We start from the raw sequence: 10,667 nt of genomic DNA, 5'->3' as shown, positions 1-10,667 counted from the left end.
AACTTATACTCTTGCCTTTGATATCTTCCCTGAATATGCCAAGAAACAGATAGCAGTGCAGGAGTAGTTCAGCACTTAAACCAGGGTTCAGAAGACCTTGCATTTTCATGCTGGATTTCTTTTAGTATCAATCTTTAAATCCTTGAATAATTTGATCTCTTTAAAAAGAGAGAGAGAGGGAGAGAGACAACACTACCATCATCTGCACAGGTAATTGGAGTCTCCTTAAGAGGAGCTGGAGAGCTGAATAAACTCGAGTTGAGTTGAGCTGAGCTTTGAGACGCCCTTCAACTGGGAAATGAGAACCGCCGTCAAACACGACAGACACAGACCCCAGCTGATGGGGACTCAGTCTGCCTCTCTTTCAGCTAACGATCTCCGCTTCTCGGAGGTCAGCTCTCGGATCAAACCCGAAAGAATTATCACTCTTCCTCGGGATAATTATCCTTCTTCCTCGGGATAATTAGAATACGCTGAAATCCGAGAGACAAGGACTCTGGGCAGGCGCAGGCGCCGGCAGCGCGAGTGGGGCAGGAGTTTGCAGGGCTCTCTCCACAGCTTCCCGCCAGCGGTGCCAAGGGAGGGGACAGCAGGGCTGGAGTCCCCCCGTGGCTGTCCCCGAGCGCGGGGCCGGGGCCGCCCGCGGCGGCGAGGCGGGGCCGGGGCCGGGCGGAGCGGGGCGGCCGCGGGGAGCTGTCCCTTCAGCACCACCGCCACGCCGCTCCCGTCCCGTCCGCGGCTCCCTGCGCCCGCCCTGCGCAGCGCCGGCACCGAGCCCGGCCTGCGGCGGTGTAGGGACAGAGCCCTGCCAAAGCCCCCTCCCCGGAGACAGCGGCGTGAAAGCCCGCTCCCCATCCCCCCCCACACCCACCCACCACAGTCGTGCGGGACTGGTGTTCCAGCAATAATTTTGTTTCAGTGGGACTGAAGTTTGTCTAAGGAAGTGATGGCTGAAAGCAGCTCCCTGCCATAATAGTTTCGCGTCACCCGAAATATCTCCTAAATGTCTGTTTTTCATGTTGGGTATAATGAATTAGGGGATAACAGCACAAGAAATGTGCATTGTGAGAGGCTGAGTCTCCAAGTGTCCTCTCCCAGACTGCATTACGTGGTTTATATCGGGAATAAAAGGATGCGTTTAAGCTTGTGAGGAAAATGTGCTCCTGCGTTAGGCCTTTAGACCAGTGCTGTTTCTCTTCAGGGTAAATGACGGTAATAACAAACTCCCCGGGATATTGAGATTTCGCAAATGCTGTAGAGACGTGTATTTAACACGAGCTCCAAACCTCTCCTCTAACTTTGATGTTCGGTATTTACATTGACAGATGGTTATCAAATGAAGTGACACTCAAAAGAGAGTTCCACACCGGTCTGTAGCGGTACTGAAACCACATTTCCAAAAAAACTCCTCTTTTTTTCCCTCACACGAGATCAAACTACCGGTTTAACAGCCCGGCGCCAGGGAACACGCTTCTCAAACTATCAGGGATCATCCCGATTAAACGGGGCAATGTTACACCGAGTCAGGAAAACTCTGAATTCAGCGGGAGTATCCGAGAGCTACCGAGGAACAGATCGTTTGTAAAGTGCAAATGGACTGTGAAATGTGAAGTGCTCCAAGCGAGTTTGAACGAACTTCTGACAAACGGCAAATTACCACTTTTTCGGCAGTAAATCCAAACTACGCTAAACAGTGGGGGAGGGAAAGGCAGGGAGAAATGGAGGGGGAGGTATGTTTACAAAAACTGAGAGACGCAAGTATTTGTAACCTCTTACCTCTTCTTATCACACCTCCTTGCCCGTTGAGTACAAGTCCACACTGGGCCTCCACTGAGCTCTTAAGTAATGAGGGGGAAACAAGGAAAGAAAGGAAAGAAAGAAATCAGACACAGAAACCCACAGAGAGATCACACAGCTTTTGCTTTGTTACATGACTCGCCCAGGAACAATAGTTAAGGTGAACTGGAAAAACACAGTTACTCTCAGCGAGCCCAAGTGAAATCCTCCCACCATCCTGCCATCTGCCCCTACCCCAGCAAACGCAGAATAATTTTCCTTCCATTGCCAATTAAATACGGGAATTTATCCCGAACTGGCAACTTAGACCGGCAGTTACATGGCAGGATAGACAGACAAACAAGTACTTTTGAGAGAGGTGTATTCTCGCTCTACAGTTGCACGCACAGAGGTAAAAACTTTAGTGTTTTTGTATGTTTGCCGGTATATTTATATTCGGGCACACAGCTGAATTCACAGATATCTTTTGCGACACGCATATACCGACTTAGAAAGTGTGCACAGAAGTAGACAAAGAGCACAAACAACAGATGACCTATTGGGCTTTGCCGGCTCCACAGAGTCGTGAGGGTGTTGTAACAATGCGTGTGTCCGCACATAGGTGGGGATGAATATGCATCTGTGCGCGCACACACACAGGCACCCATGTGTGAGCGTGGGGTGAAGAACCATCAAAAAACCTGCCTAGGGCTTCTGGTGTACGTCCGAAGAGATCTCACTTCTTTATTCTCCTGTTACAAGGCTGATTATTTGGGGATCTTCGCCCTCCTTAATAAATATTTTTATTGGAGTGATAAAAGACTTGAAAGGGTTGGGTTTTCTTTGGGTTTTTCCTTATGTTGGGGTTAAAAAAACACAACAAACCAAACCTAAATCTTTGCCCAGTGGAAATGTGTTAAAGACGCATTTTCCTCTACAAACAAACGAGGTATTGGACATGAAAGAGGCCTTTAAGGGTGTTAACCTATTCAACAGCCCGTGAAGAGTTAAGTAAATGCGGAGAGAGTCGGTGCATAATAAAAACCCCACTTTACAAAACAATCTTTACAGTCCTGGCTCTCTCCCCCACTTTCACCATATTGGCGCTGGCCCTGTAAGACCTTCCTTTTCAAGGCCCTTTTTTATTTTAAGTGTTCTGCCTTAAAGTGATTATGAAATCAATATGAAAAAAACTTGGCGACTGAGCATAAATTAAAGCGGTGATGGGAAAAGGTGTGACAGTTTTCTTTGTTGCCCATGGAAAATCTTTTTAGGGCACTGAAAGATGCCACTCCAGCTCCAAGACTGTTTGCATCTGTTAGGCTGACTTAAACCGCCCTCGAAACTATTGGACATTCACTTAAAATTCTGTGCAGGGAAAAGTATATTTACATTTGTTGCATTTGAAATGAGGCATATGCTGATGAACGTTTTAAAAAGAAAGACTAAGGAGAAAGGGGAAGACTGGTTAGACCACAATTTTGGTTTAAAAGTATTTCTGTGCAGTCCTGTTTCCGCTCGCCACCAAAACGCTTCCCTCTAAACCCGAAGTGATATTCGCGAGAGTCCAACTTGTTCTGAATCATCTAAGTCCTAACGACAAATATTAATATTTTCAACTTCTCACTGCTCAGGCTTTTTGATAGCTCTGCACACTCCCTCTTGTGTTCGGAAAAAGAGGGAGGAGGAAAAATAAAGAGGAGATTAGGTACAAACACCTAAGTATTTTATTTGATAATAACTTGTGATCGAAAAATTAATATTTTCCAAAGGAAAACTGTTGTTTTTCTTCTTCGTTAAATAAATAAAAAGAGGCTGTGCCTCTAGCAGCTTAACCAACCTTTTTTTTTTTTTTTTTTTTTTTTTTTAAGGGAAACATGTTGTTTGGTCGGATGACATTGCATAAATGACCAGTTGAATGGCACTAAGTCGAAAATTGGATAAACTATGGTGCTTTTTTGCCCGGGACTTAGGCATTGTCTGCTGTCTTGCAAACGTTCCTAATCCCCTCTTTTGAAAAATACAAGGCTTTGTGCCTGCCAAAGAAAAAAAATTTGTACAGATACAAAAAAATCAGCAGCAGACGTGGTTATAAAAAGGAGTAAATAGGTTTTAGTTGGGGTTGAGCAGTGAATGGCAGATTTTTTTTTTTTTTTTGAGGGGGGTAACATAAGGAGATCCTTGTGAAAAATGTAAACAAAAAAAAAATGGCCAGAGAGGATAAAATTATATAGTGAATATTAGTGGAGAAAACTAGGTTTAAATAGCTAGAGTTTCCTCATCTGAGGTATAAAAGATAACATTCTTTGTTGGTGGTTTATTTTCCTCCTAGAAAAAAAAAAAAAAACACGGAAAAAAGGATTTCTTTTCCCTTATATAAAAAGATTGTTTGGATTATTTTGTTCGTGCTTTGATTTTAAGGGAAGTAAATAAACCTTAATTTTACAAACTTCGGGTTGATTTTTCCCGCCCCCCCCCAAGTCTTTGACCGCTACATCTTTTTGGAAAGACCAACATAGCCAGCTTTGTATGCCAGGAAGCGAGGTATGGGGGGAAAGTAAGTACAGTAAATACGGTCCCGTTTGTCTCTCCCTGCTGATGGGAAAGCCCTCAGTTCCTCAGCTCGTCGGGAGAAGGAAGGTTGGCTTTTGATTTGGGGCACATCTCGTAATGGGGGTTAGGTACAGGATGGCGTTGTTTGCAATTCTGGAAACCAATTTCATTTAAGCAGCCGGCTCAGTTTAGCGGAGGTGAATTTTTAGCGCTTGGGAAAGGATTTCTGAGCGGATAAACGTGAGCTTTTGATACATAGAAATTGGATTTTTTAAATGGGTCCAGGTGCCGGTTAGGGTGGAGTAGATTAATTATTAGATAGATAGATGGATGAATTTAGCTTTATCTGCTTTATCTCTCACCCTATTAACACCTAGATCGGATATCGCGAGGCATTTTTATCATTCTGACTTTTTCTGACGAGCATCTCTTTCCTCCGTTTATCCCTTTCCTCCCTCATATCTCGGAAGGTTTGCCTTTGTACGTCTGTCGAAAAGCAGATTTATTTCCTGCCCTGCCTTTTTTCTCTTTTCCTACTCCATGCCTTCTTTAAATCATTTGCCTGCTCTGTCGCTGCAAAGTGCTCCGCGCGCCGAAAGAAAGGAAAAGTTTAGGAAAAAGCAAGAAGATGGGTTTGGTCTGGTTTGGTTTGGGTTCCGTGTGAGTGGGTCAGGGCAGGCACACGCACACGCACCCCGAAATCTCCGGGGGACCCCCATGGTCTCAGCCATCACAGAGACACAGCCCACGCGGCGAAGGCAGGAGCGAGGTTGTTTTTGTTTAATTTGGTTGTTTGGCCAAAGAAGTCCACTTGTTTGGTTGGGTTTTTTGTTTTTTTCCTTCCACATTTTTTTCTTGCCGCTACCAATCTGGAGGGGAAGGGCTCTGGATCGGATTTGGGATGACTCTTCCCTCCTTTGTATGAGCTATTCCGAGAAGAGGAAAATGGGGGTGGGGGTGGGGGTGGTGGGGGGGTCCAGGGCAGGGGGAGGGGAGGGGAAGGTACCTCGAAAGGAGATGGCATGCTATTTACCTGCAAATCGTCTGCTCCCGAGGCTGCAAGCCCAAGGCTTGGTCCTGGCAGGAGTCTTTGATCTGGATGCATCCCATATTGGGATCCATGGCTCATAAGAGACAGGTCGTGGCGGCGGTAAGCATCTAAGCACCCCAGCTCTCTCCTCTGCTCGTCCAAGCAGGAGGACTTGAGTGCCCGCGCATTGTGCAGGTTGATAAAATCAGTGGGTTCTCCATGGTGGATCTGCTGGTAATATTGCTGGGAGTGGTGGAGAGAGTTCAAGGAGTAAGCGTCGGGGTTGACTGCCGGGTGGCTGTGTTGGAACTCGTAGTGGAAGGACTGGTGGTGCAGTGGGGTGTACTGGTGGTTAGTGGAGAAGTACGGGGAGGCGAACTCGGTGCCCGTGGTAGAGTAAGTGAGAGGAGATGAGGAGGAATAGGCGACGGTCGAGTTGGCCACAGACTCCAGGCATCCAAGCTGCATCAAACGGTAACTGTTTGATCCGTCATGACGTATCTGAAAGGAAGAAGTGAAAAGAAGACCCCAAAACTGGAGGTTTGTCATTGAAAACCCGGGGTACGCTTCTTCCAACCACGCTGTCCTGCATAGCTTCTCCCCCTGCAGAAGCGTCTAAGCCTGCCAGCAGGAACCCCAGCAACAAAAGATCCTTTCCTACCTTGGGCTGGTGCCATAAAGGTCTGTTCAAAAAATCATAAACAGCCCAGCCTGCCCTTAATACTGTCCAGCAAAAGGAATCCACGCGCTGAAATAAAAACTATCTATCTATCTATCTATCTATCTATCCATCTATTCATCCATCTATCCATCCATCTATCCATCCACCTCCTGATCACAGCTGTAATATGGGGCTGACACAAAAAAAAAGTCATCAAACAGAGGAAACTACCGAGAATACACACAAGTCCCGTCCCTATGTTACAGCGTTACACATTGAGAAAGCTTTGCCGCCTGCTTGCCTTCCTTTCTTCCTTCCTTCCTTCCCTTCTTTTTTTTTTTTTTTTTTGAACCCCTATTTTTCTTTCTTTTTAAAATAACGAATCAGATCCAAAATTCCCCCCCTCTTTTCCCTGCGTTTCGAAAGAAAGGAGAGTCCTGCTTTTTAGCGAGAACTCCCCATTCCTGGCGAGCTGGTGGTGATTTCTCTCCACTTCATTATATTATTAGGGGTATTATTCTGATTTTCGTTCTGGCAACGGTTTTAACGTGGTAATGAGTTGCCCTTGCTGGCGACAGATGTCATAACGAATTTTCTCTCTATACTTCTTTAAGTTATCTCTGAAGCCGGATTATAATTAAACGTAACGGTCCAATATGGATTTTAAAAAAATGGAAACAACCACACAGGCACATACACACACACATATGCACACACACGCACACACACATCCACACACACGCGCGCACACACACACACACACACACTCACACACACAAAATACCTCTGCATCGTGGACGAGACCTGGAAAGGTAGTTGACATTTTTTGGTTCTCCGAAAAAAAAAAAAAAAAAAAAAAAAAAGGAGAGGAAAAAACCCCCAACTCTGGATAAAACTCCCCTCTCCAAATTTAAAAAAAAAAAAAAAAAAAAAAAAAAAAAAGGAAAAATTTGAAAAATCCAAAGTTCATGTATTTCCCCAATTTTTTTTAGAAAAAATCTCTACAGACAGAGAGAATTTGCAATGTATCTGCATAGATCAGATCTCTCGCTTTTCCATGCACCTCCTTAAAAACCTGTAGGAACAAAATTTTCCCTCTGCACAAAAGCTGCTCCCTGGATCAGATTTTGTACTTGCTGGGTATTTCTTTGGCTGATGTCGTAGGTCCCTTGGTAATATAGAAGTTTTGAAAATTAAGCATCAGCACTGAGAACTGGGAGGACAATAGATAGAGGAGCTTCATCCCAGGAGACAAGGAATAAATATTGTATCTTCGCCTAATAAGGAACTGTAGGTTCTTTCAACATTTTTATACATTTTTTCCTCCACTCTTTAGAATGCTTTTTCTTACCCAGGCTAATATGGGAACTAATCTGATCGAAGGGGGTATTTTGTGTACATTTTATTGGGAAGACATAATGCTAATATATATAAATATATATTATTAAATCATCCTTTTCAATAGGTAAGTGCTCCTTCCTGTTGATTATACTGCTTTTAAATACTGACCAGAATCTAAGATTGCACATTTGTATGTGTGTCTGTTTAAGTGTATTTTTTTTTTCCTAAATGAAAACTATGTGGTTTGTTTTGGTTTGGTTTTTTTTTTTTTTTTTTTTTTTACCCTTTCATTTACATCGAATTTAAGTCCACCCCACACTCCAACCTGCTTTTAAAGCTGCCTAATATGTTATCTTACAGGCTTCTTTAAATAGCATTTTCAGACATAAAACTAGGGTGAGACCACAAAGTATCACTGCAGTGACACATGATATTATGGAATTATACATAAAATACATATAGATCTACGGAATTATATCTGTAACAGGAGAAAGAAAAATAAGGAAGGGGACGTAAGAGCTAAAGACCACTGATAGCTGGTTCGACATTTCCAAGTGCCGATAAATTTTGGAGATGGGAACACACGGAGCCTGCGTAGCCCTGGGTTGCAAAGCTGAAGGGGTACGTGATTTATTTATTTAGTGACACCGGTCCGAGGAGCTGCCACTCGGGGAATAAGTCCTGTCTGCCTGCTCGGCGCCCCCCTGTCCCTCTGCCCCCAGGTAGCGGCTCTCCAGCCCCGCAGTGACTGCGGGCTCCGCCCGGGGAGCGCCCGGGGGGGCCACCCGCTGCCGGGCGAGGTCGGGGCGGCGCGGGGGGACTCACACACCCTCCGCGAAGATGCCAGCCCAAATGGCATTTCCCGGCGGAGAGGCTCTGCTGATGGCTAGCTTCCACCCGAGATAAGCCTGGAGATAGGAGAGGGTGTAACTTGCTTTTAATTGCCATTTAATTTGGGTCGCGTTTAAGCGTTTAAGCTGCGAAGGTGTCTTAATAATAAGCCGGAGGCAAAGAGGCATGTGGCTCCCTGCCTCGCTCTTTCCTCTTTCCTCTTTTTTTTTTTTTTTTTTTCCCAAGGTCCAGGTTTTGGGAGGGTTTATTGGTATCTGTTCATGCAGGCTAACAGGAGCTGTCACTCAGCCCTCTTTTCTTCCTACAAATGGACAAAGGCACACGACTGGAATGGAAATGCATTGTCTGAGATGGGAAAGTGCGGGTATCCCGGCGGGCGGGGTGGGGGGGGGAGGTGGGCAGTGGGAACACATCACACCTCTCCAGCCTGCTGCTGGGGAGCTGGGCTCTACCCGAGCCCCCCGCCCCGCCCGGCCTAGCGGGGAAGGAAGGGAAGGAAGGGAAGGGAAGGAAGGGAAGGAAGGGAAGGAAGGGAAGGAAGGGAAGGAAGGGAAGGAAGGGAAGGAAGGGAAGGAAGGGAAGGAAGGAAGGAAGGAAGGAAGGAAGGAAGGAAGGAAGGAAGGAAGGAAGGAAGGAAGGAAGGAAGGAAGGAAGGAAGGAAGGAAGGAAGGAAGGAAGGAAGGAAGGAAGGAAGGAAGGAAGGAAGGAAGGAAGGAAGGAAGGAAGGAAGGAAGGAAGGAAGGAAGGAAGGAAGGAAGGAAGGAAGGAAGGAAGGAAGGAAGGAATTCGGAAGGAAGGAAGGAAGGAATTCGGAAGGAAGGAAGGAAGGAAGGAAGGAAGGAAGGAAGGAAGGAAGGAAGGAAGGAAGGAAGGAAGGAAGGAAGGAAGGAAGGAAGGAAGGAAGGAAAGAAGGAAGGAAGGAAGGAAAGAAGGAAGGAAAGAAGGAAGGAAAGAAGGAAAGAAGGAAGGAAGGCAGGAATTGCTTCTTTCTCCTCATCATTTGGACTTCCTACAGTTCTAATGTTGGTAAAGGAACACAAATATTTCTCCCCAATACATAACTGAAAAAAACCCTAGGAATTCTTCCAAGTTCAGATTTTGTTTGATCTTCCCAAGATTTTGATACTTGAGAGGATTAAAAAAAGCCACAGGACAAACCCCACCCTAATGATGTGAACACACTTTGCCCTTTCCAACAGCCCTTTGGAGTGTGGCGAGCGCAGTGGAAACAGCTACACCAGCCTTGAGTAGGGCGGCTTAGACCTGACAAAAAAAGTTAACACACCATAAACACACCTTCCCGATGGAGGGAGAGGCAGGAGACGCTTTAATTCTCTTCAAGAAGGAAGACAAACACCCTCCCAAACATTCATGGCAGAGCACTCCGCAGCTCTGTTCACTTTCGTTATTTGCACTGTGCCACTTTAGTCCTATGGGTTTTTTTTTTTTTTTTTTTTTTTTGTTTGTTTGTTTCTTGTGATTTTTTTTTCTTTTTCTGGAGAAGGGAGGAGAAAAGGTTTTCCTCGACCTGGCCGAGCAAGCCCGGCTCAGTGCGTGAACGGGGGCACAGACGGCGAGGGGACACGAGCAGAGCGACCCTGGCAGAGGCAGCGCGGAGCGCACCGAGCCCCCGCCGTGACTGAGGGCGCTCCAGGGCGGCAGCGTCTCCCAGCAAGTCACCCCACAGGACACTTGTCCCTCTACGCACTTATTTATTTTGTTTTCAGGAATCCACGTGTGTGAGAGAGCGATTTGGGGACGGACTCCCTTCTTTTGAATCCCGTGGGTGTCGCGGTGCCGGTACCACCCCTCTCTGAGCGCCGCGGGGTAGGACACGCACGGTGCAAGGGCTGGTGCCTTCCCAGCTCTCTGCCCGAGCTGGCAGGACATCACCCCGCTGCAGGAGATCAGTCTTGCGAGAGATCTCCCCCCGTCCCGACCCCTTCCCCCTCCATCCTCCCTTCCCATGCACACGCAGGCCAGACGAGCCCACCACCACGCCACCAGCCAGAGCGGAGCCCAACTTCGTTTCAAACAACAACAAAGCCACCAAAATGGTTTTGTTTGGAGGAAAGTTTATAAGAAACCCGGCTTGCCAGATGCACGTTACTGGTCAGTTCCATCTGTTAGCTTCGTTTACAGACCCCCAAAAAAAATCATATAGACCGTTTGCGCTTTTAACTCCCCCCAATCCAATTAATAACGCGAGTCAAACTGCAATGAACTTATTAATTGCTCCCAAAGAAAAATCTTTCAGGAAAGTTAATTGGGAGCTTTCTGGTTTTCCAAACAGCGCTATGAGCAGAGCAGACAGACTTTGCCTTGAGTTTCATTGTGGCTGAGCACGTTGTTTATCCCCTGCCTAAAGTTTGCTTCTGCTCCTGAGCTACAGATTTTTTTTTGTTTTTAAGGAGTCCGGAAAAAAAATCGGACTGGGCGGGGAAGGGTGGGGAT

At 46.3% G+C, this 10,667-nt stretch overlaps 1 protein-coding gene across 1 annotated transcript in view; it reads right to left on the bottom strand.

Annotated features, from left to right (window-relative positions):
* Positions 1–6,843, bottom strand: part of TFAP2D (transcription factor AP-2 delta) — a gene marked incomplete at both ends in the record, with an annotated part of 47,164 nt that extends 40,321 nt beyond the window's left edge. The window contains 3 exons of the mRNA XM_082302693.1: positions 1,777–1,837; positions 5,363–5,860; positions 6,805–6,843. Of these exons, the coding sequence (XP_082158819.1) occupies positions 1,777–1,837; positions 5,363–5,860; positions 6,805–6,843 (598 nt within the window). The remainder of the gene's footprint in view (positions 1–1,776; positions 1,838–5,362; positions 5,861–6,804) is intronic.
* Positions 6,844–10,667: the final 3,824 nt, after the last annotated feature.

Source organism: Coloeus monedula (genome assembly GCF_965178545.1).
Source record: "Coloeus monedula genome assembly, chromosome: 2".
Taxonomy (NCBI): domain Eukaryota; kingdom Metazoa; phylum Chordata; class Aves; order Passeriformes; family Corvidae; genus Coloeus; species Coloeus monedula.
Note: the sequence above shows the minus strand (reverse complement) of the source record. Positions and strands in the feature narration are given on the sequence as shown.